This window comes from Vulpes lagopus, chromosome 1, assembly GCF_018345385.1.
Source record: "Vulpes lagopus strain Blue_001 chromosome 1, ASM1834538v1, whole genome shotgun sequence".
NCBI lineage: Eukaryota > Metazoa > Chordata > Mammalia > Carnivora > Canidae > Vulpes > Vulpes lagopus.
Window position 1 is genome coordinate 61,071,677 of NC_054824.1, and position 26,201 is coordinate 61,097,877.

At 36.9% G+C, this 26,201-nt stretch overlaps 1 protein-coding gene across 4 annotated transcripts in view; it reads right to left on the minus strand.

Annotated features, from left to right (window-relative positions):
• Positions 1 to 26,201, minus strand: part of POLH (DNA polymerase eta) — a 37,718-nt gene that overhangs the window by 7,407 nt on the left and 4,110 nt on the right. For 3 of the 4 annotated variants that reach the window (XM_041727420.1, XM_041727413.1, XM_041727436.1), the window contains exons 2-9: positions 22,665 to 22,805; positions 22,309 to 22,443; positions 19,132 to 19,349; positions 7,353 to 7,522; positions 5,573 to 5,676; positions 4,046 to 4,165; positions 3,135 to 3,258; positions 2,546 to 2,611 (exon numbers count right to left, since the gene is read on the minus strand). In XM_041727420.1, the coding sequence (XP_041583354.1) occupies positions 2,546 to 2,611; positions 3,135 to 3,258; positions 4,046 to 4,165; positions 5,573 to 5,676; positions 7,353 to 7,522; positions 19,132 to 19,349; positions 22,309 to 22,443; positions 22,665 to 22,801 (1,074 nt within the window). In that variant the 5' untranslated portion in view covers positions 22,802 to 22,805. Of the gene's footprint in view, positions 1 to 2,545; positions 2,612 to 3,134; positions 3,259 to 4,045; positions 4,166 to 5,572; positions 5,677 to 7,352; positions 7,523 to 19,131; positions 19,350 to 22,308; positions 22,444 to 22,664; positions 22,806 to 26,201 lie in introns of those variants that run through there. The other variant, XM_041727426.1, reaches the window with a different exon arrangement.

The window sequence follows — 26,201 nt, forward strand, 5'->3', positions numbered from 1 at the left end:
TTGTAAATAAAATTAATAAGAATTTATCTTCAGACAATATAAATTGGCAATTACAAAGGAGTCTTTGTTGACTAAAACTATTCAACAACAAACTAAATGCTGACTATGTATCAGCTTCTGTCTAGAGATACAGGAGAGAACAAAATAAAGTCCAGGCCCATATGGATCTTATCCTGTAGTAGGAGCCACAGAAATAAACAAGTAGGCTGTAATAAAAAGGACTACAAAATGCTATGAGAAGAAGCAGAGTAAAGCAGAGCATGATGAAGGCTACTGATGTGATAGGGTATTGGAAAGGCCTCTTGGAGAAGATGACCTTTGAGCAGAGACCTGAGTAAAGTGAGGGAGGAAATTTTAATATCTAAGTAAAGATGCTCCAGGCCAAAGGAACAGCAAGTACAAAATTGCTAAGGTGGGGGCTTGGTGAGTTAAATAAAAGGGAAGGCAGCCAGTGGAGGGGAGGCTACAGCAGAGAAGGAAGGGGGAGAAGACAGTAGCCAGAGAAGTAGCCAGAGACCAAATCATTTTGGTCATTATAGAATAAAAGAAATCCACACAGGACTTAAGTATGAAGGGAAGCCACTAGAATACTTTAAACAGTGAAGTGACAAGGATCTTTCATGTCCAGAATTACTTTTGGGATAAAGTCCTTATTTTAAGCTTAAAGACAGATAAATTTCCAGGGATCCCTACTATGCTTCATTAGATACAAAGTGGGAGGGAAAGCCCCACTTTAAGGCTTTTAAAGCCTTACGAATCTTTATAAAAAGAAATGAGAACAGAGCGACACCTAGTGAACAAAGGCAAACAGGCCCATTAGCACAACTGGGATCCTCTCCCTGTTTATGTTCCCCACCAAAGAACAAACATTCACCATCACCAATTCAGCTAACATAGGACAAACAGGTAGTTGTGGATGATTTCTGACAGTCTATAGTTGACTTGTAGGACTCCTAGTTGTGGAAACACGAGAGAATACATCAAACAATACCATCAGGAAAGTGAAAAAAAAAAAAAAAACAGAATGGGAGAAAATATTTGCAAATTATCTGACAAGGTACTTGTACCCAGAATATATAAAGAACTCGTAAAATGCAATAATGAAGAAATAAACCACTTCAAAAATGGGCACAGGATCTTGACAAATTTCTCTAAGGAAGATAACGGCCAATAAAACACTTGAAAACCACAATGAGACACCACTTCACATCCACTATGGATAAAATAAGAAAAAGACAGTAATAAGGATATAGTGAAATTAAAACCTTTTTATATTGCTGGGAATGTAACATAGTACAGCAACAGTCTGGTAGTTCCTCAAAATGGCTAAACAGTTACCATGTGAACCAGCAATTCTAATCCTAGGCATATACCCAAGAGAAATGAAACATATGTCTACACAAAAATCTGTACAGGAATGTTCATAGCAACATTGCTCATAAGAGCCAAAAAGTGGAAACAACTCAAATATCCATTCACCAATCAACAGATAAAATATGGTAAACCCATACAATATATTATTCATTCATAAAAGGAAAAATGTTACATTACAATATAAGTGAACCTTGAAATTTATTTTATTTTGAAATCTTTTGTTAACCAAAAGATTTCAAGCCAGTCAAAAGGCCACAAATTGCCTTAGTCCTCATATATGAAATGTCCAAAATAGTAAGTCTATGAGGACAAAGCACACTGGCAGTTGCCTAGGGTGAGTAACTGCTAATGGGTATAGGATTTCTTTTTTGGGTGATGAAAATGTTCTTAAATTGATTGCAGAATGGTTGAACAACTCTGATACTAAGTTCAAACTGTATACTGTAAATGAGTGAATTTTATGTAAAATATCAATAAAGCTACTTTTTAAAAGATTTTTTAAAAATTTACTTATTTGAGAGAGAATGAGACACAGAGAGGGAGAAGCAGACACCCACTGAGCAGGGAGCCTGACATGGGGCTCAATTCCAGGACCCTAGGATCATGACCTGAACCAAAGGCAGATGACAACCAACTGAGCCACCCAGGTGCCCCAATAAAACTATTTTTTTAAAGAAAAGGATAAAGAAACTAATCATCAGATGTCAAAATTTTTACTTCATCCTCTGTCTCTAAAACTGCCAGTACATCTCTGTCACATGGACTATGTTTAAGTTTCAATAATTTACAGTCTAATCCCTGAGTGTGCTATTTAATGGCTCTGTACTCTGATGAAGATGCACTGTATATTCAGGATTACAGGAGGTAGGTCAGATAAGAAATATACAAAAGTAGAAGCAAATAGTAATGAGGGAGATGGGGAGATGGGGTAGTCAGGTCTTGTGTTCACAGACATAGGTTTTCAAAAGATCATGTTGAGTGTTAGGGAAGATTTCTTAAAATTTCTTAGTCTGGTATTTTTGCTTTTTTCTTTCTTTTCTTTTTTTTTTTTTTTTTTTTTTTTTTTAGTCTGGTATCTTTTTGTATTTTGTTTCTATTCCTCTTCCAGGTAAGCAACAACTGGTATTTAAATCCCAAAGCTCACCCCAAGAATAAAGAAAGAAAATCTTACATCATTTCGGTCCTTGGTTAGTCTCTCCTCTAGTTCCTGGGCTAATTGCAAAAGCCACCATTGTACCTAAAAAAGTGTTGAGACTTTAATATTTCATTTTAAAATTCTAGGTTTGTTATAGTACTAAAAGGAGGATTTGTTCAGTTCTCTCACAAATATAAGTGTACAGTAAAGTATCCCCCATAACCAAGGGATCACCAGATTATAAAAACCTTCTGACTTGCCCTAGCACAAGATTTTCATTTTCTTTTCCTGCTGGCATGCCATCAGGTGAACTTCAGGCATGTTCCAGCTGAGTAAAAAGAACAAAACACAAACTTGAGGCATAATATCCCAGGCCTTCCAAGTTACCACCTACCAAAAAAAAAAATTAGTAATTCAATTTTGACCTTCAGTTAGTTCTATTTTATTTTTTCTTGGATGGAAAAAATAAATCTAGCTCAATTTTCAACACTCAAAGTTCAACAAAGAACTTCATGCTTTACAACAGAAAGGTCTCATCTAACTTACTAAACTTCCTACAGTTACCAAAACCCACCCACTAACCCCTTTAAAAGAGGCAATGTTCTTGTCAAGAATGCCTGCCTACCTGTTCCCGAGTAGTCAGAGCTGTCTTTCCTGGGAAGTTCTTACTGCAGCCAATGGTTTTAGGTAGTTGCCTGGGTTTAACTGGATCATGTTCAATCCCACGGCACATGGCATATAGCCAAGATCTAATAAAAGCAAAAAATGTGAAAACAATTATTAAAATACTTTCATTGAATTACCCTTTTATCTCCTTCATGGAAAAAGAAAAATTTGCCCAAAATTAAGTATCCATCACCTCTAACAGAATCCCTGCCCTTCTCAATGAATTCTAGTGCAATATATTGCCAAGGAGAGGGACAGTGGTTATGCTTTTTAAAGTCAAGTCATCATTTGTATTTTTGGAAAAGTGCTGAGCAAACCACTAATTCATAACCCCAAGTTTTTTGGTACTAAGTCTAAATACAAAGATTTTAAAGGAATTATCAGCAATTTAGCACACAAAAATGGTGTATATATATATATATCCAAGCCTATCAACCTACTTAGGTAAATGAAAAACTGGACTGACAGACCACAGTGATCTAATATTTTTAAGCAAAAAGACCAATGAAGGGCAGCCCCTGTGGCGCAGCGGTTTAGCGCCGCCTGCAGCCTAGGGCATGATCCTGGAGACCCTGGATGGAGTCCCATGTCAGGCCCTCTGCATGGTGCCTGCTTCTCCCTCTGCCTGTGTCTCTGTCTCTCTCTCTCTCTGTCTCTCTCTCTCTGTCTGTGTGTGTGTCTCTCTGAATAAATAAAAAATAAAATAAAATAAAATAAATTGGGAACTTTAAAAAAAAAAAAAAGACCAATGAAACTACTTTGAGGAACAAATGTTAAAGATAGGTCTAGATTTTACTGGATGCTTTTATCTAGATTTGAATTTACCATCCCCATAAAGGTTATGACTGAAAAGTATTAGGAACCACTTACCCATTCTTCTCCCCAAAATGACTCTGGAGCTGAGATTCAGTGAACTGAGTCAGTTCACCCATGTATTCCACCCCCAGGATTTCAATGACAGAAGCACCTAGCTTTCCTCCAAGACTACGGCTAATAAGAGAGATAAGAATTTCAGGTCACATCATAAGTATCTGGTTAGCAGCAGACATAAGAAATTTTGCTGTGTAAGTAGGTCTTCAGAGGATTAAGGGAAAATGAGAGCACATATTGGTCCTGTAAACTATTAATTTTCTAGTTTAAGACTGAATGATTCTGGAAATTAAAATACTCTGGGAGTTAGGACCTGAAAAGATTAACAATAGCATAAACAAAGGTTTAAAGTCATTGATTAGTTATTAAATCAACTGTATATAAAACTTTCAATTACACAGGATCTACTGTCCCATTTAGGGATTAAAATTCTAACCCCAGGGGCGCCTAGGTGGCTCAAACGGTTAAGCAGTTAAGCATCTGGCTTTGGCTCAGGTCATGATCCCAGGATCCTGAGATTCAGCCTAGACTCCCTGCTCAGTGGGGAGTCTGCTTTTCCTCTCCTTCTGCCCCTCCCCCAGTTTGTGCTTGTTCTCTCTTGTGCTCTCTCAAATAAATCTTTTAAAGAAAAATGTTCAACCTCAAAACAATTCCCATTTCATAGCCAAAACCTTTTATATTTAAGAATAAAAATTTGTAAAAAAAAAAAAAAAAAAGAATAAAAATTTGTAAGCTTGGTCTTTGAGGCTTCCTATAATCTGTCCTCAACCTACCTTTTCTGTCCTATTTCTATCGCTTATCTTCTTCAATATGGTCCAGTTAAACTAGTTTATGTCCCAGCTCACTGAAAATACCTTACACTTTTCCCTTCTTTGTTTTCTAAACATTATTGAAATCAGAACTGCTCTTCAATTCTCATCTGACAAAACAAAATCTCATGTCTTTTCATAAATCTTTCTCAGATTTCTCTTCTATGAACTTCGGTAACTACCTGTACAACTCATTTAGCAACTACTCATGTACAGTCTTGATAACACTTTCACTGTTTCCACTGTTACATCTGGTCCCTTCTACAATACTATATGCCCTTGCCAAGGACACACATTGGTATGCACAACCTAGTTATTCATTTTATTTGGCTTTTGCTCTCATACCTAGTTTGGGAGCAGTTCAGCAGCCCCGAACACCACACCGTGATATCACATTAGAAGAAAAAAAAGAAGTAAAGTATCTATTTGTTTTGTTATTTAGTAACAGACTTGAATAAAAAGGCTAGAGGGACATTAACTATAGAGTTAAAAATCAGTTCATTTTTAAAATTCAGGATTAAGTAACTTCCACAGATAATCCAGAATTGAAGGTTCATCAGGAAAAAAGTCTCTGTGTTTTTCAAAATTCCCTGTGTATCTCCCTTTTTTACCTTCCTGGCTACCTACTTCTGAATCCAATTTTTCATAAGGAACAGAAGAAACCAGAGTATCTTCATAAGGATATGAGTCAAATTGAATGTACTTCCTGAATACTTACATTTTGCTAATAGGCATCTGGCTGAAGAGCTGTGGGACTGACCCATGTGAGACTAGGGTTTGGCGGTTGGGCTTGTTCAGTCCACAGGCCAGTTTTGCCAGGACCTGCAGCATGAAAAGCATAAAAACTTCATTACTGCTAACCTCACCCACACGGAGAATTGGTGAATATTAACACACATGTACAAACACAGGCACAGTTTAAGGGCTGTAACTAATAGTTTCCACGTTAAAAACAAAAACACCACCAGAAACTCAAGACATCTCTAAACCTTGGTGTTCCACAATATCCTTAGTGGAAACTAGGACCCACTATCACCATCCTTATTGTTCTTTCCATAACTTCTATTCTTGATTTTCCTTTGATCATGTTTTTTCATCCCCATCTATTCCTTAAGGTTCTCCTATTATTAGCCTATTTTGAGTCCTGAATTTTTTTTTTTTAAGATTTTATTTATTTCTTCATGAGAGACACAGAAGAGAGGCAGAGATATAGACAGAAGGAGAAGCAGGCTCCATGTAGGGAGCCTGTTGTGGGACTCGATCCCGGGACTCCAAGATCATGCCCTGAGCCAAAGGCAGACACTCAACTGCTGAGCCACTCAGGTGTCCCTTGAGTCCTGGATTTAACACAGTACCAGTTTAAGTATCTGTGATAGAGATTAGACTCAAAACCAACCTCCAATAACAAATATACTAGAAACAAGTCTTCAAAATGAAAAAACTTAAATCCTTGAGAACTCTTTTGAGAGAATAAGGTGCTTTACCGGTATCATTTCACAAACTATAATTGGTAGGAATAGTATAAAATCATCCTTTAAATTCAATGGAGGGTTTCCCTGGAACTTCTACTAGGCAACATTTAGTTTCATTTAAATTACTACAGTGGGACTTTGGTTTCCCCTCCCTTCACCCAATCAGAAAAACCTCTAAAACTCTGTGGGATAGTTTGGCAATTGGAGGGAGGGGGCAAGGTAGTAACCAGGATAATCAACCACTGCCCAATTACTGAACCTAGTCAGCAGGGGACGAAGATCCCAGACCCTCACTGCACTTAATAAGTAAACTTGTTATTCTGCCCCTCTATCACTGACAATGGTCTGTATCCCTAAATTAAAATAGTGATCCAAATTAATCCAAGTTAATAAAATTTTATTATTCCACCTCACTTATTTTTTTTAAAGATTTTATTTATTTATTCATGAGAGACACAGAGAGAGAGCCAGAGACACAGGCAGAGGGAGAAGCAGGCTCCATGCAGGGAGCCCAATGTGGAACTGAATCCTGGGACCCTGGGATCACACCCTGAGCCAAAGGTAGACGCCCAACCATTGAGCCACTCAGGTGTCCCTATTCCACCTCACTGCTTTCATTAGAAAGGAGGGTATAGGCAAAAGCATAAAATACTCAGGCAATTCCACGGAAGTTCTGAGATAATACTAGGATATTCAGCAAGTGAAAAGAAAGAGGTTCATAAATAAAATTCAAAGACTAACCTCCTTTCTATAGATAGTTCAGTCATTAAGGAAATATTTTGGATACAACTACATGAGGATTTTCTGCAGGTTTTTCAGAATACTTCTTAGGAAAATACATGTTCAATGACATTTCCCTTGTTAGAGAATTACTCAGGCTTTTATTTGGTCCTCAAAATAAATTCTAAATAGAAACCCATTTCAAAGTATATATATAATGATTTAAGTGCCCTATTCATAACAATCCTTGCTGTATTAAACTACAGATATATATGTTTCTCCTCAAAACCCAGTATTAGCCTTCACCTTATTGTGTGAAATTCCAGCTGAACACTGAAAGCCTGTCTCCCTCTCTATGGCTGCTCTCATTTCCTCCACAATCACTGCTCCAACAGTGAGCTGCAGGTCTGGAGAGGTGTCGTTATCAATCTGAAGAGAATCAAGCCATTGAAATAAGCCTTGTTTTCGCGTCTCCTCTGAAAAAAATAGAAAGGTTGTATTTAGACTTTTTTTTTTAAAGTCAGGATTTTGTGTTATCTAATACAGAAATGCTTCCATTTCACAGTACTTTAGATATGTACATTTTCTTTTTTCTTTTAATTCAAGAGAGAGAGAGAGACAGAGCATGACTGGGGAGAGGGAGAGGGACAAGCAGACTCCTCGGTGAGCATGGAGGGAGATGTGGGGCTTGATCTCAGGACCCTAAGATCGTGACCTGAGCTGAAGTCAGACATTTAACCAAATAAACCACCCAGGTACCCTGATATGTACATTTTCACACACACAAAACGGCAGTTTACAGACTTCTTGGTACTCAAAAGAGAGATAAATTTCTGCTTCCTATAATTCCAGCAGCCTTAGCTTCAGCTTAGGCTGAACCTTATAATATGCAACAAACATTTTATATTGTCTTTCATGATCAATGCTAATTTTTTAATAAACATTTTTCCTTAAGATTTTATTTGAGAAAGAGAGAGCAGAGAGAGCATGAGTTGGAGGGAGGGGCAAAGGCAGAGGGAGAAGCAGACTCCTTGCTGAGAAAGGAGCCCGATGCAGGACTTGACCCCAGGACCTCGGTATCATGATCTGAGCCGAAGGAAGAAGACACTTAACTGAGCCACCCAGGTGCCCCTCATGATCAATAATTTTAAAGTATATCCGTTTTCTCTCTCTGGTTCTCTGGAACTTCCTTCCTCCAACTTTCTCTGGCACACCCCCTCCCTCAAGAATTGTTATTCAATTAGAAAATATTCAGAATTAACTCATGCTTCAAAATAATGTATTTATGGATTTTCAGAGACTGGTTTTCCTGGTGAGTAGCTAAAATTCTGGCGATTCTCCTGACAAGTTATTGAAATTAGTAGCTTTGGACTCAGGGCCTTGAAAATATCTTACTATTCAATTTAGAACTAGTCAGTTTTGGGATCCCTGGGTGGCGCAGCGGTTTGGCGCCTATCTTGGCCCAGGGCGCGATCCTGGAGACCTGGGATCGAATCCCACGTCGGGCTCCCGGTGCATGGAGCCTGCTTCTCCCTCTGCCTATGTCTCTGCCTCTCTCTCTTTCTCTGTGTGTGACTATCATAAATAAATAAAAAATTTAAAAAAAATTAAATAAATAAATAAATAAATAAAAATTAAAAAAAAAAAGAACTAGTCAGTTTTGAAAAAGCCTAAAAAATGATTATACAGCAGGGGAGGTAGGCATAGAGAAAACCTAGACATGTTGGTTTAAAGAGACAGTAATGAGGTATGAGCAAGGCAAGAAAATACACTCAAATTATTGTGGGGAGGTATAATGAAGGTTCACATATATAGAGGAGAAAGATGAGCACATAGAACTTTCCAACTCTTGATGGCTGCTTCTCTCCTTTGCTGGCTTGTCTTCTTCCTCCAACAATCTTAGCAGATACTCAGCAACATTCTACTCTGTATATATGCTTTTTCTCTCGGTCAATAATTGGTACTGACTTACATTTCAATTTGCTTATGCTGAGTACAAGCAAATCTTAATCTCTATTCCCAAACTCTTTTTTTAAAGATTTAATTTATTTATTCATAAGAGACACACACAGGCAAAGGGAGAAGCAGATGGAGCCTGATGGAGGACTCAATCCTGGGACTCGGGGATCACGACTTGAGCCAAAGGCAGGCGCTTAACCACAAAGCCACCCAGGCATCCCCTCTATTCCCAAACTCTTAAACTCTAATCCCTTATCTCCACCTCCCCACAGAATAACTCTTCTTGAATTTTTCATTATAGTTTCAAACTATGGTTCACTATACTTTCTAAACGTAACTAAAATCAATCTTTTAATATCTTCCTTCTCAAATATTCTTTCCCAAACAACTCCCTATTTCTTTCTTTTTTTTTTTTTTTTTAAGATTTTATTTATGAGAGAGAGGACAGAGGGGAGAGGGGGCAGGAGAAGCAGGCTCCCCTGCAACAGGGAGGCCAATATGGAACTCGATCGCAGAACCCCAGGATCATGACCTGAGCCAAAGGCAGACACCTAACCAACTGAGCCACCCAGACGCCCCTCTTTCTTTTCTTTTCTTTTTTAAAGTAGGCTCCACGCTGGGAGCCCAACACAAAGCTTAAACTCACAACCCTGAGATCAAGAGTTGGACGCTTAACTGATTTAGCTACCCAAGGACCCCACAACTCCCTGTTTCTAATAAGGGTTCAAAATTAAAATAATATTGGGATCCTTTCTTTCATTCCCCATTAATTAGTCAACAAAACCAATTTCAAATATCCATTGCAATCCGCCGTATTTTATTCAGGTTTTCTTCATTCTTGCCCAGACCACCTTACCTCCTAAACCACCCTCTCCCTGAATGCATTTTACAAAATGCTCATGAATGAAATATTCTCAAATACCAAATACTGTTCAAAACTGTTAGCTCTCTCACACCTACAGAATAAAGTACCAACTCTATAAACTGGCACTGAAGACTGTCTGGCCTTTCAATTAATCTTCCATTAACCCCAAATTTCCAGAACATATGATGTTTCAGACTTAAGACATCACTTATTCTATTTCCCTAATTATTTATTTTTTTTTTTATTTTTTTTTATTTATGACAGACAGAGAGAAAGAGAGAGAGGCAGAGACACAGGCAGAGGGAGAAGTAGGCTCCATGCAGGGACTCGATCTCGGGTCTCTTGGATCATGCCCTGGGCTGAAGGCAGTGCTAAACCGCTGAGCCACCCGGGCTGCCCTGATCTTCTTAAGTCTGTTCTCTTTGCTTAAATATTATCTATACTTTAGGTCTTATTCAAGTCTCATCTATCATGTGGTCTTCTCCAACTTGTTTAGCTAACTTTGGGGTGCCCCATTAAAGTTCTTTAGCTCTTATCTGTAACCATATAATTGTTAAAAGAATATTCTGCAGTAAGGCAGTGTTCAAATATTAACTTTATACTAAACTATTGACTTTGAACAAGTTCCTAATTCTCTAAGTTTCAGTTTCGTTGTCTGACATGAGCTTACGTACTGTATCTCATAGGATTGTTGTGAGAATTATATATAATTTGTGTATATGGGCATACATGTGTAAATGTATATATATAATTTCACTAAAGGTCCTTAGCACAGTGCCTTGCATATATTAGCAACAGTAAATATGATAGCCTTCTTTTAAAACCATTTTTTTAATTAGGCTTGGGAAACAAAAAATATTAATTTATTGAAATTGTAGGATTTCTGGGCATTTGTCTCAACTACTAGAGCTAAATTTTCTTTGCTTTAGATTTCTTCCTTATTGTTTTCCCAGATTAAGTAATATATCACAATCCTGTAACAGGGCCACAAAAGATAAGCAGCATTTGTTTCCTTCTGTAGTTGATAAGAATCTGTACCATTTTGGTTTTTCTCTGATACACTGAAGTGGACTAGCAGAGAAGATTCAGGCAATTTTTGGTATAAAATGCCCACTAGAACTGAGAGACTTTCCTTTTCATACTGGATTATCTGAGTAGCTTTGTGGAAATCAACTGACCAAAAAAAAAATAAAATGTGGTAATCTACTTGTGTACTTTATATTCTGTACCATGGATCTGTCTCATCTTTTTTTTTTTTTTTTAAAAAGATTTTATTTATTTATTCATGAGAGACAGAGAGAGAGAGAGAGAAGCAGAGACACAGGATCCATGCAGGAAATGTGACGTGGGACTCGATCCCAGGTCTCCAGGATCACGCCCTGGGCTGAAGGCGGCACTAAACCACTGAGCCACTAGGGCTGCCCTCTGTCTCATCTTACACCAACACTACACTACCCTAGTTATTGTAAATTTATAGTTAAATCTTTTTTAAGTAGGTACCATACCCCACATTGGGCTTCACGTGGAGTTTGAACTCATGACCCTGAGATCAACCCCTGAGCTGAGATCAAGAGTTGGACACTTAACCAACTAAGCCACCCAGGTGGTACCCCATCCTTTGCATTTCCATACAAATTTTCAGTTTGGCAATTGCTACAAAATCCTGCTGTGAGTCTAGGAGGGAACGCAATGAATCTTAGGTCAATTTTGGGAGACTTGAGCTCTAATAATATTTAGTCTTTTGATGCATGAGCATGATATGCCTCTCCATTTATTTCATCTAATTTCTCAGGAATATTTTATAGTTTTTACTAAATTAGTTTTTCACATATATTTCACATACTTATCTCTAATAATTTCATGATTTAATGCTATTACAAATAATATGGCTTTTTAAATTTCAATTTCCTATTTTAAATTTTAGTGTGTAGAAATGCTACTGATGGGGTTAAGCTGATAAACCTGTAGCTATAATCTACAACTCCAGGTACCCTAACTACAAAAAAGATCCTGTACTGAAATTAAGTGTGCCCTTCTCTATGCTATGAACTGATTAGTGTATTCCAAGCTACCTCTGGTTATTACCAGAATTTGGTCCCCATCTTCTTGCTGGCTATCAGCAGAGGGCAGCTCTCAGAGCCTAGCTATGGGGGCCTTCTCCAAAGGCCCTCTCACAATATGGCATGCCGCTTATGTCTTCAAAGCCATCGGGGGGAGGAGGGGAGGGCTCCAACCCCCATGACTCTCATCTTTAACAATGATTTATAATTTCTTATACTACTACACAACTGCTTCACGGCATAGGCATTCAGAGGTTCAATATATGCTTAAACATAAATAAAGAGCAAAGGAAGGTGGTAACTAAGGAGTTCCTCAGCTAATACAAACTACTTACAAAATGGCCCTGAAAGAAAATATATCACTCTGGCAGTTTTGGAATATTATTTTTAAGTAATCCTACCATTTAAAACGTTCCATACATGTAACTATTTCAGACACAGAAAATAAGTTGGAAACACAGTGTGGCTGAGCAGGACTGCCAGCTTTGTATTAAAAGGCAGGATGGCAAAGCTGAACAGAAACTTTAGTATCAAAAATCACAAATCCCTAGCTGCAAAATATGTCACATCCATGAAAAATAATTTCTGGAAGATTATATGTACTTAGATCAGCTAATTCCCATTATCAGTTTTTTTGGTTTGGTTGCACACATCATGTGAAGACCCAGGAATATGAAATATCATAAACCATTTACTAGGCATTGCACTGTTTTGAGCACTATAAATACAAAGATGGTTCACTCCAACTGGAAACTTAATCTGGACACACTAAAGCAACAGATACATACAGAAATAAGACTTCTTTATAAACATTGGCATTTTTAATAAAAATGTACATAGGTAAGAAAAAAGGTATAGAAGACAGAGGAGCATGTCCCTTTGAGTTGGGGTAAGATTTGCCACCAATGAAGGTATATACTATGATCTTCAACCAGGGAGCTCTTTAACAATGAGTTGCAGCCAAAAATACCAATGAAATAACCAAATCCAGCTCTCTCACGTCCCGCTTCCAAGATGACCAAGAAAATAATGATTGTGCCAAAAATGGCTGCAGCCACATGCAGCCTATTCACTGCACCAACTGCACCCATTGTGTGCCCAAGTATAAGACATTAAGAAGTTTGTGGTTTGGAACATAGCAGAGGCCACTGCCATCAGGGACATTTCCGAAGTGTCTTCCACGCCTATGTTTCCCAAGTTGTATGTGAAACTACATTATTGCGTGAGTTGTGCTATCCACAGCAAGGTAGTCAGGAATCACTCTTGAGAAGCACGGAAGGACTGAACACCCCCACCCTGATTTAGACCTGCAGGTACTGCCCCACCACCTCCACTAAAAAACATGTAAGGAGCTGAGTCCTTAAGGACTGAAGAAAAAGTGTTCTCCAGAAAAAAATTAAACAAAATAAATGGCGATTATACTTTAAAAACAAAAGAAAACAAAAAACAAATCAAGTGTTTTAAAGCATTAGCCACACAGTAAACTGTGGTACACAAACCTAAGACCAAGAAAAACTTTCCTTATTATGACATTTTTCTTTTCTTTTCTTCTTTTCTTTCTTTTCTTTCCCTCTTTCTTTCTTTCTTTTTCTTTTTTTCTTTCTTTCTTTCTTCTTTCTTTCTTTCTTTCTCCTTTCTATTTGAGATAGAATGCAAGAGAGCATGAGTGGGGGGTGCAGAGGGAGAAGGGAGGGAGCAGCAGGGAACCCAATGTGGGGCTCAATTCCAGGACCTAGATATCATGACCTGAGCTGAAGGCAGACAGTTAACTGATTGAGCCACCTAGGTACCCCATCATTAAATTTCTGACTCTGGTCCCAGAATAATAAAGAAAAGAAAATCATGACATATTTCGTCAACAAATGTTTATGTATTATAACTTTGCCTACTTTAAGTGGCACATTTTTATTGTCCACTGTATTTTCCTGAATGAATTTAAGGATTTGTAGCCTCCAGCTTGATAAAATCTGCTATTATCAGGATGAGGAATAAAATAATTCCTCAATGGTCTTTCTCACAAGCTTCCCTGGGCAGTTCTACTACCCTTCACAAAATATTAAAAACGTATTTGATATACAACTGTTCCATGACAAAAATAAACTTTGTATCTTATATCTTATTCTCAACATGGAACCCATGGGAAATTCACTTTAACGAGAAGCTAAACTCTCTTAAAGTTCTTTCTGAACAAATCTTTACTGTATCTACAAGTAATCTACAGATTGCCTTAAGTTTCCCTCCATAAGAAGTTAACTTGCTATAGGTTAGTATCCAGTTTCCTTTTGGTTTATAGCCAGCATGCAAAACTTTTTACTGAAAAGGCACTTCTGAATAAGAATGTTACAAAATAGTTCTAAAAGTACATGTTACAGATGAGGAGATACTTTTTGAAGATAGCCATTATGAAAAGTACTAGAAAATGTTTAAGAAAAACTGTAGATACCCTGTTGAAAAGTCTCTAACTGCCAAATTCTTTGGTCTGGGAGATCCAGCTGAATTCATTTCATGATATTTGGTTAAAAAAATTTACGATCCAGATTCTTTTAGATCTGGCATTGAGAGTTATTATAATCTAATTATTACCACAAAACCAAAATTTTTGTTGCCCTAATTTTAAGAAAATATTTTTAACCTTCAAGTACATTTTATTAAAAGCATTATCATACAAATTATAGGCACACCTTGTTTTATTGTGCTTTGCTTCAATGCGCTTTTATAAACTGAAGATTTGTGTCAACCCTGCATAAAATAAATCTATTGGCACCATTTTCCCAATAGTATTTGCTCACTTTGTGTCTAGGTTACATTTTGGTAATTCTCACAATAGCTCAAACTTTTTCATTATTGTTATATTTGTTGTGGTGATCTGTGATCACATAATAAAAAAAAAGAATTTCTTCCTATTTTACCCCCTACAGACACACACATAATGGATTATAAATCTACATGTGAAAAGCAAAACAATAAAGCTTCTAGAAAAAGCAGAATTGCTTCATACACTTGATCTTAGCCAAAAGGCCGAGAAGAGATGCAGACCTGCTTCATAACCTTGAGGTAGGTATTTCTACTAGGACATAAAAAATACTATCCATAAAGGAAAAAAAAGATACATGTATCAAATTAAAGTTAAGAACCTCTGTTAGTCAAAAGCCACCAGTAAGAAAGTGAAAAACAAGCCATTGACCAGAATATATTTGCAATACATATATTTAATAAAGGATTCATTTCCAGACTATATAAAGAAGTCCTGTAGATGAATGAGACAAGATAATCCAACAACAACAAAAATGGACAAAAGATTTAAATAGGTACACTTAATGAAAGAAGATATCAAAATGGTGAATAAACTTACAAAAGGTGCTCAATTTCATTAAGACCAGGGACATAAAAACTAAAACCAATGATAACACTACACACACATCAAAATGGCTAAAATGCAAAAGAGAAAAAAACAAGTGTTAAAAGGATGTGAAACAACCAGAACTTTCATATATGCTACTAGTGGGATTATAAGTTGGTATGACCATTTTGGAAAATTGGTAGTACCTACTAAAGCTGACTACAATTAAACTAAAACTGGTTTTAGGCAAACCCTCCAATTGAACACTTCTAATCATATACCCAACAGAAATGCATACATTTGTTCACCAAAAGATATTTACAAGAATGTTCATAGCAGCATTATTAGTCTTAGTAGCCCCCAACTAGAATCAACCCAAATATCCAACAGCAGAACACATAATTTGTGGCATATTCATGTAATACAATACTACACACTAATGAAAGTAAACAAACTCAACTACATACAACAGGATAGATGAATCTCACAAAAACAGTATTGACCAAATGAAAGCAGACTCAAGTATACACGGTATGATTTCAATTTTATAAAGTTTAAAAATTAAGTAGAAATGAGGACAGTGGTTACTATAGGAAAAGGGGGAGAGGAATAGATAGTGACTGGAGGTGCAGACAGGTGTGTCTTCTAAGGTTCTCATTTTGTTTTTTGATTTGGGTGTTTCTTACAAAAGTGGGATTACTTTTTGAAAATTAGTCACGGTATATACACTTATGATTTGTCCACTTTATGCTATATATGCTTTATAATATATATTATATCAATAAAAGTAGATGAGGAAAAAAAGGAAAATATAATGGGTTACATATTTCAGAAGTAAAAATACTAAAACAGATAAAAATTTTTAGCTTAGATGAAAAAAAAGGGGGCCAGAGTGGCTCAGGTGGTTAGATGTCTGCCTTTGGCTCAGGTCATGATCCTTATGTCCTGGGATTGGGTCCCATGTCAGGCTCCAGGAAGCCTGCTTCTCCTCCCTCTGCTCTCTTGCTTTCTCTCTCAAATGAATAAATCTTTAAAAAAAAAAAAGAAAAAGAAAACAAAGGGACACAAATTAAGACCAGAAGATTGGTGGTATGTTTATGGATGGCATAAGTTAACGTTAAGATAACTATCCTCTCTGGGGCACCTGGGTGGCTCAGCTGGTTAAGTGTCTGACTTTCGATCTCAGCTCAGATCTTTTTTTTTTTTTTAAAGATTTATTTATTTGTGAGAGACCCAAATAGAGAGAGGCAGAGACACAGGCAGAGGGAGAAGCAGGCCCCATGCGGGGAGTCTGATGCAGGACTCGATCCCGGGTCTCCAGGATCATACCCTGGGCTGAAGGCAGCGCTAAACCACTGAGCCACCCAGGCTGCCCTCAGCACAGATCTTGATATCAGGGTTGTTGAGTTCAAACCTCTTACTGGGCTCCACACTGAGCTCCACACTAGGCATGGAGCCTATAAAAAAAAAAAAAGAAAGAAAAAAGAAAAAAAAAAAACTATCCTCTGTAATATATATAACTAATTATATAAATATATAAATTCAATATAATATATAAATATATTAATATATAAATTCTGTAGTATATAAATATATATAAATTCAATATAATATATAAATTCTATAATACATAAATGTAATATATAAATTCTCTGTATATATAAATCTGTAATATATAAATTCAATATAATCCCATCACAATTTTTTGAGGAATTCAACCAATATATTCTAAAATGCACACTGAGCAACAAAGGCACATTTATACCTAAGACAATTTTGAAAAACAAAAGCAGAGGGGAATCCCTATCAAATATACTATAAACAGTAATAAAAAGTGTGTTTCTGGAGCAGGAGTAGAAGCAGACAAATAGGATACTACAGAAATTGACCTAGTATTACATGGGAAATTGAGAAAGAATGGATTACTTAATAAGTAATTGTTGGGAAGATGGGTTCTATAATAAATGTCTTTATAAACTTCTAGTAGAAATGGATATCTAAAACAAGATTCAAAATGCATAAAGCATAAGGTGAAAACTGAGGGACTAAAATAATTTTATTCAACAAAGTATAGCATAAATAAAGTTTGTGGATGACAGATTTGGGAGAAGATATTTGCAATCTCAAAAACAGAAGGAACTAATAACCACAATATACAAAGAATTCTTGCCAAAAAAAAAAAAAGTCCAATGATAAACTAGGTGAAGATTATAAATAAGCAATTCAAATTCACCAAAGTAGAAACTCAATTAGCTAACAAGTATCTGAAGAAATGCTCAACTTCAATTGATAGAGAAATAAAAATTTAAATAAACCAAAAATATGAAATACCACTTTATAGCCATCATATTGAAAATATTCTTAAACATTCGAAAATACTAATTGCTGGTGTGGTATGAGGGCAATAGGCATTCTTGTGTACTTCAGGTATAGGGTAACAGCTACAGCCATTCTGGGAAACGACTTGGAAGTATTGAGTCAAACTAAGTATATGTGTATGCCGTATGACCTAGCACTCCACTCCTGAAAACATTTTACAGAGAAATCTCTGCATAGGTCCAGAAGAGGATGAATGAGGACATTTATCATATAAACAGTAAAAAATAAGAAGTAACGAATGAGTTCATCACTAGAAGATTGGTCTGTAAACATGATAGATCCATACCATGGATTAAGCTGCAATAAAAGCAATCAATTACACATAAATACAACTACATGGAAAGACCTATAAAATCACCATTGAAGGAAAATTAAGAAAAAGAATGAGATCTACCTGGTATGTTAACGATAGTGGAAAATTAAAAAATTAAAAAAAAATAAGAATGAGATCTATAACACAATACTTTTAATTAAAAAGCACAAATTTTAAAAGCACATACACAAAGCAACACTGTACAATTTGTAAAGACATATACAAATTCAAAAAGATATACCAGATACATCAGTGCATACCAAAGGGTGGGTCAGGTAGGGAGGAAGTGGGGGGAATCATTATGAAAGGGAAAGTAAGGGGGATCCCTGGGTGGCGCAGCGGTTTGGCGCCTGCCTTTGGCCCAGGGCGCGATCCTGGAGACCCGGGATCGAATCCCACATCAGGCTCCCGGCGCATGGAGCCTGCTTCTCCCTCTGCCTGTGTCTCTGCCTCTCTCTCTTTCTCTCTGTATGACTATCATAAATAAATAAAAATTAAAAAAAAAAAAAAAAAAAAAAGAAAGGGAAAGTAAGGAAAATAAAACAAGAGACCTTGCACAACCCATTGATATTTTACTATGAAAATTTTAAAATATTTTATTATTTATTTGAGAGAGAGAGAGAGAGAGCACACACACAAGCTGGGGGTGGGGAGGCAGAGGGGTAGAGGGAGAGGAAAAAGTAGGCTCCCTACTCAGCAGGGAGGCCCTGTGTGGGGCTCATTCCCAGGACCCTGGGATTATGACCTTAACCAACTGAGCTATCCCGGTGCCCCAATATTTTACTATAAATTGATAAGAAATTTTGAGTGACATTCAACTCCCTGTCCTTGAGGTCCCCCTTAAAAAAAACCTTAAATGATAAAGAAACCAAGTCACAATACTATAAATTAACCTACAAATGACAGACGTGCTCAGTCTACTGCTAGAACTCTAACCTGCTTCAGTTATATTTAAAGAGAAACCTGATTTCATACAGATTTCACAGCTTCTCAACATCCATATACCTGGAAAGATAAGAGAATTTGTATATCCTTCCATGTGAGTCCTTGTGATTCGTTCAGATTGTTGTTTAAGTTTCCTTTCAATCAATCCAAGAAGGATCAGTGTGACCAAGCAAAGCAGGTTCCAAAAGCAGGAAGCAGAAGCAATTATGATGCAATGGAAGTACCTTTCTGATCAGTCCCTTCTGCTGTTGTAGGGCCTTGAGGCAACCCTTCAATGTAGGTGGTTGGCAATAAGTCAGCAGAGATAGGTTGACCCTGCAGGTTTTGTAGTCTCTCTTGGACAGCACTGGTCAGGTCTATATAAGCCTCATCAATGCTGGCACGTTCAATCACAGCAAAACGAGACATTATCCCCATCACTTCCACACTGGCTTCCCGGTACCTAAAAAGTGTAAGGATTATCATGTGTAGGCAATAAATGAAGGCAACATTGAGATTGTTAGCCCCCATCCTTCCATCTTATAATGAAACCATATACATAACCAGTGTAAGGTCTCCTTAAAGGGAGGAATGGCTTGGCAGAGATCAGATAGTAATGTAAACGAAGGGGTCAATGTGCAGGCAGATGTTCAATAACAGAAGCAAAGAAAAAGAAGAACCATGGAGGCAAACATGTTTAGTGACCCTAGCACTATGAAGGTGGAAAGCATACAAACCATAAACATGTTTTTGTGGATCTCTCCAAAGAGGAAAGAAATGCTTTAATGACGTTTTACCAAGATCACCTATTCTTTTTGTTATTTTCATACATCCATTGTATTTTCTGCTTCCACTTTTGTCTTCAAATAAGAGATAACTTACAGGAAACATTGCCCTGATTCATGGACCCAAGTATCTGGTCTTCCTTAAAATGGTATTTCTCACTATAAGTTAACAGAATTGACATGGATTTTATATTTCACTCAACAGTGAGCTGGGTCAGCATGTGAGCTGGTCCTTGCTACATATATACACACATATATACACACACACACACACATCCAACCAACCAAGTCCAATCACTTCTGGGTATACTAACATTCAAATTACCAAGCTGAAGATAAACAGCCTTCCCTGGGGGATACCATTTTACCACGTATGCCTTCTATTTAAAACATAACAAGTAGCTCTTCTGGCTGTAGATAGCTAGTTTCCTATGGCAATATGTGCATATTTTCTTTGCTTTGAACCTGCTTTGTTCCTGGTAAATCTATCATAAAAATGGAAATATTTACACCATTTCGTAAAAACATCTATAAAAACTACTATAATTATTGTCCTAAAAAATCCTCAAAAGAATTAGAGAAATATTGGGCTTTTTTTTTTAATCATTATTTGTGCTGGACAAAGGATAATCAGACCTCAAAGGAAAAAAAAAAAAAGTACAAGTGTGTGTAAGAGCATGAGAACATGATACACACAGAGTGAGGGAAGAACACCTTATCATAGTAGTTGGTGTTCCTTCACAGCTGCTTGAGCAAATTATTCCAAAGTATCTTAAAAATATTTGATAAATTTCATGTGTATACATTTCTGCAAATCATATTTTATAAGCTGGTATCATAAGTTAATTATTAAAACAAGAATTTTAAATTGCCAGGTCTTAGTAATTCTGGTCTATACACTAATTCCTAAACTTGGTAAACATGGCTTTGCTCATTATTTGATGAAGATTTTATTTTTTTAAAAGATTTTATTTATTTATTCATAAGAGACACACAGAGAGAGGTGAAGACATAGGCATAGGAGAAGCAAGCTCTTCACAGGGAGGCCAATGTGGGACATGATCCTGGACCTGGAGATCATACCCTGAGCCAAAGACAGATGCTGAGCCACCCAAGCATCCCTATTTGATGAAGATTTTAAGAGTAAAATAAACAATCCAGTTTAAAGCACATGGCTTTTTGAAATCAGACTCGGAAGTCGACTATATTTCTGGGAAGTTACACGGTCTTCATCATCATAAAATTCTATTCGATGCAGTTTAGTGTTATGTCCATTAACTGAATTAATTCCACTTTAGGGTTAAGATATTAATCTTCAGTCAAATCTGTCTTCTGGCAATAACTCCAGGGTGAATAGGTTTCATGGCACGTCAACTTTAGACTTGTAATTCATAGGTGAGTTCAGGGATGTTTCCAGTCTTAAGCCAAAGACTTACACACACCATATTACACGGTAAAGTTTAATATGAGAACGTGGCTACTGAAATCTTAAAAAAAAAAAATCCCTGATTCCTCGGCCTTCTATTTCCTAGTTGTGTGATTTTATTTAACCTCTCTAAAACTTGTTTCTTCATGGAGGTGAGGGGTAATACTAGAACCTATCTTTTTTTATTTATTTTTATTTTTATTTTTTTAAAATTTTTATTTATTTATGATAGTCACCCAGAGAGAGAGAAAGAGAGGCAGAGACACAGGCAGAGGGAGAAGCAGGCTCCATGCACCGGGAGCCCGACGTGGGATTCGATCCCGGGTCTCCAGGATCGCGCCCTGGGCCAAAGGCAGGCACCAAACCGCTGCGCCACTCAGGGATCCCCTTTCTTTTTTTTTTTTTTTTTTTAAGATTTTATTTATCTATCCATGAGAGAAACAGATAGAGGGGTAGAGACACAGAGGGAGAAGCAGGTTCCCCGCAGGGATCCTGATGTGGGACTCGATTCCTGGACCAGGACCATGCCCTGAGCCAAAGGCAGATGCTCAACTGCTTAGCCACCCAGGCATCCCACTAAAACCTACCTTATAATTTAAAATTTAAGAGATTTTGCCCATGGAGAGCTTAACACAGGCTAGCATAGGACATATCCTCAGTATATACTATTAGGATTATTATAATGGCTGGTGCTTGTACTTACCTCTAACTTGGCTAATGACCAGATATGTCTCCATTCTAAGACTAATGTTCTAAAATCTGGGGGAGCAGCAGCTCACTTTGAACACAGAGTAGGTAATCTCCTTTGAGATTGTTCAGTTCAGGCAAGCAATTCTAGATACTGCACTTTAATGTCAGTTTGACTCATCCTTCCCTGGAAAAACTTAGTTTTAGTCAATTTAATTACTTCAAACATTTCAGACTTTTGGCCTGAGAACATGGGAATTGGTGTTGTTTTAATTATAAAGCCAATTTTTAAATAATTAAGGAACCGAAAGGGTGTTAAGAGCAGCAACTGTTACAGGTTATAATGACTCTGCACTGTTCCTGAAACACAGCATCAAAATCTATTTTCATTTCATAGAGAAAAGCTGGCTGTCCAAAGGGAACTTTTTCAAATGTTATTTACACAAAGCAAATTTAAAACATCAGTTCCTAGTCTCATGGAATATTATTTCCAATTCTTCCATTACCCTAAGCAATCTTCTTACTTGGTGAGGTTAGCTTTCCCACGGGACTCACGAACTTGTGCCAGTAGAAGATCTGGACATAACTTCTTAGCATCATCTGCCCACATGCTTCTAGTGACCCCAAATGCACGAGCTTCATAACTCACTGCAACTATTCTAGGGTTAGAGAGAGAGAGAGAGAGAAACAGAAAAGTATTACATGATTCCCACAAACAAAAATAACATTTAACTTAACGTAATAGAAACTTTTTGGTCACAGATGCCACTATTCCATCTCAAACATAGCCGTTCAGAAATCTCAAAAATAGGACCTAACATGCTGCCATGTATTCTCATGGATTAAAATATTTTACAGTTACAATAATTATGATACATACCCACCACCTTTCCATGATTTGTACTGTACAACCGCACAAGGTTTATTCCTCAAATGAGGATTTTGCCGCTGTTCCACTTGAACAAAAAAACAGTCCATGTCCACTAGAGCAACTACCCGGTCCTGTCCAGTAGCCATTTTTCTGTAAGACAATATTTTATGGTCAGAAAAGATACCTAATCCAAAGTGCCAAGGAAAACTGTTATTTCTGTTCTTCCATTTTTGAGTTATCATGAGGGTGGATACTAACAATAATGAAATTGGCATTTTCATATACTGCTGGTAGGAAAAGAATAAGTAAATTGGTACAATTTTAGGAAGGTAGTAAAGCTTAGTCATCATGTCTCCTCAGTCTTCCCTATTTTTTCATTCTAAAGAGAATTTTACCTTATTTTTTTTTTGATAATTTTACCTTATGTAATCAAATTGGATAAAAGTGAATTATTTAAAAATAAATATATTTTAAAAAGTGAATTGTTATAAGGGTTTTTAAAAACACACTTTAATATCAATGGTGTACTGTGTAAACAAAAATTTATTTTCCTTTCATTTATTTCAAGGGTGTTGTTTACTTGAACTACTGGTCGGCTCCTGATAAATTTTTCTTCATCTTTTTAAGTGATCTGCCTGGAAAACAAAGATTCAAGTCTTTCATTACCATAGAAAATGGAGTCTTCTCTATTAAGGGCTAATGTTTTTTTTTTTACAACTATTTAACTTGCCATATTTGCTTACAAAATCTTCCTCACTTTGATTAAACAAACAACCAAGTATTGTTTCACAATGACCTGTGGTCCTATTTAATCAAGGGGTTTCAAACCTTTTTTTATATTTTTAACAAACTTCTCCCAAAAATCAAATTCTAAATGAAGTCTTTTTTTTTTTTTAAGATTTTATTTATTTATCAGAGAGAGAGAGAGAGAAAGAGAAAGAGAGAGAGAGGCAGAGACACAGGCAGAGGGAGAAGCAGGCTACATGCAGGGAGCCTGACGTGGAACCCTATCCCAGGTCTCCAGGATCAGGCCCTGGGCTGAAGGCGGCACTAAACCGCTGAGCCACCCAGGCTGTCCCATAAATGAAGTCTTTTTGACCTCAAACTAACTTTTAGACTTTTCAGCGGGCCCATAGAACATCTCAAAAGATTTATTCTCTATAAAAAGACAGATGTTAAATTAATTAGGCTTACAGATGCCTTTTTGAAAGTCTGCCTCATGCCACTTCACTTTTATCAAAGACCCACATTAGTACCTCTTTTCTCTAAAAGATATCTGAAGAGGATTTTTCCTTTACAGAAAAAAAGATGAAAGGTGAAAACAGTGTTTGTTTTATAGTGAACCATTACAGAGGCGGCACACTTGTCACAAAGCAAGAGTAGCACCATCAAGCTCCTCCCCCAGGAACTATGCTCAGCATTTCAGCACCAAGCAGCCATAGCTTTGTGCACTATGTAAGCATCTTGCTTTCTCCTCATTAATTTTATGCATCTGATAGCAAGATGTGTCCTAAAGTATCGAAAAGTGTAAAGAGGGTTATTTTTTAGGTCGGAGAATGCTCAAAAACTTTTCCATATAAACAAAAGGTTAACTGCTTTTTGGCTTTACACCATTTTGGCTTCTCTATTGAAAGGTTTCATAGGAATGCTCTACTTTCAGATGGTGAGGTTAACCTGTTAATGATACGTTAAATTACATGGGAAGCAGTGTCAAATACAAAATAATGCTAAACCTTCTTTATGCATATCCTCATATGGATATATGTGTTCCAGAAACTATATGAAATTACTCAAATTCTGATGTTATCAATCTTAATTCCAATTATCATCTTATTTTTTTAAAGATTCTATCCTTTACTTGAGAGAGAGAGAGAGAGAGAGAGTGAGAATGATTAGGGAAAGGGACAGAGGGAGAGGAGCAGCAGATTCCCCACTAAGTGGGAAGCGTGACAAGGAGCTCTACCCTAGAACTCCGGGATCATGACCAGAGCCAAAAGCAGATGCCCAACCAACTGAGCCACCTAAGGGCCCTCGATTATCATTTTAAAATGTTTTGTGTCACTTGGGGTGCTGTGGGTCAGTCAGTTAAGTGTCTGACTATGGTTTCAGCTCAGGTCATGATCTCAGGGTTATGGATCAAGCCCTGTGTCAGGCTCCCCTCTGGGAATGGAGTCTGCTTGAGATTCTTTCTCTACCTCTGCCCCCAACTCATAAAAAAAGTTAATGTGTCACAAAAATACCAAATTTCCTTGTCAACTGCATTATAATTAACTCTCAGCAGATCTTTAATTATGGACTTTTATTTATTTGTTTGTTTATATTTAAGTATGGACTTTTAAAAGTCTTTTGTCATTTACAGTTGTTCGCAAATGTGTTTCATCTTTAGAAATTCATGGGAAGGACCCTGACAAGTACTCTAGAATACAGGTTTCTGGTAACTTTTAGATTATATCACTGAACTGGATAAGAACTGATAGAGAAACTGATGGTTTCTTAAAACTGTTAAAAAAAAAAATAAAAAATTCCATGGGACTGAATGAGCTGATGAGGATGATTATAATTTTTACGACTTTTTATATGAAACATTGTTGGTTCTTTTTTGTTGTTGTTCTTTAATATTGTTTTTTCCATATTTAAGGAAATCTGCTCTCTTTAAGCTATCTCTGACTTACAGCAATTTGGTATAGGATACTTTTGAGAATACTCATGATACAATTACTTTTTCTCCCTATCTGATCCCTATAGAACTGGAAAACTGTCAGTGAATATTCTTATTTTCATGGCAATAGAATTATCTGCATAAATTCAATAAGGATCTGTTCTTGTAACAGGACACAATTGGAAACATTGGTTATATTATATTTCACTGGAATGTCATATTTGAGAAAGACATACATAGACACAATAGTTAAAAAACTAAAGTTGAGTTTATGGAGCCAATAAAGCTCCATGGAAAAAAACCAGCCTGGCACCTTGCTTACAGATCCAACAGCCTTGACCAGGTGAGTAAGGAGATGGTGACTTCCTGGCAAGCTCAGGAATCTCAGCGTATTTGAGGAACCTCAAGAAGAGAGGAATTCACCTGAACTTATAGGTATTAAAGGAAAGACCTACTGGCATATTTCTGAATTGAACATTTAAAAGCCTCTCAAGGCTAGGAAGACAATCTGAGATTCCTTATGAAAAATTCCAGCAGGGATGCCTGGGTGGCTCAGTGGTTGAGCATCTGCCTTTGGCAGATGGGCGTGATCCTGGTCCGGGGATCGAGTCCGGCATCGGGCTCCCTGCGAGAAGCCTGCTTCTCCCTCTATCTCTGCCTCTCTGTGTGTGTCTCATGAATAAATAAAATCTTAAAAAAAATTCCAGCAAAGCAGACTTAAAAGTTTATATGGTCCTCATTATTCTTACTCCAATTATGTAAATAATCAGCCAAGTTTACTGAGATTAGACTTATTTTATAAACAAATTAGCTTTATTTTAACTATCTCTGATAGAAACGGGGTTGATTGTGAGACAAAGAATGTTTCAGTAATACACCATTGTGGG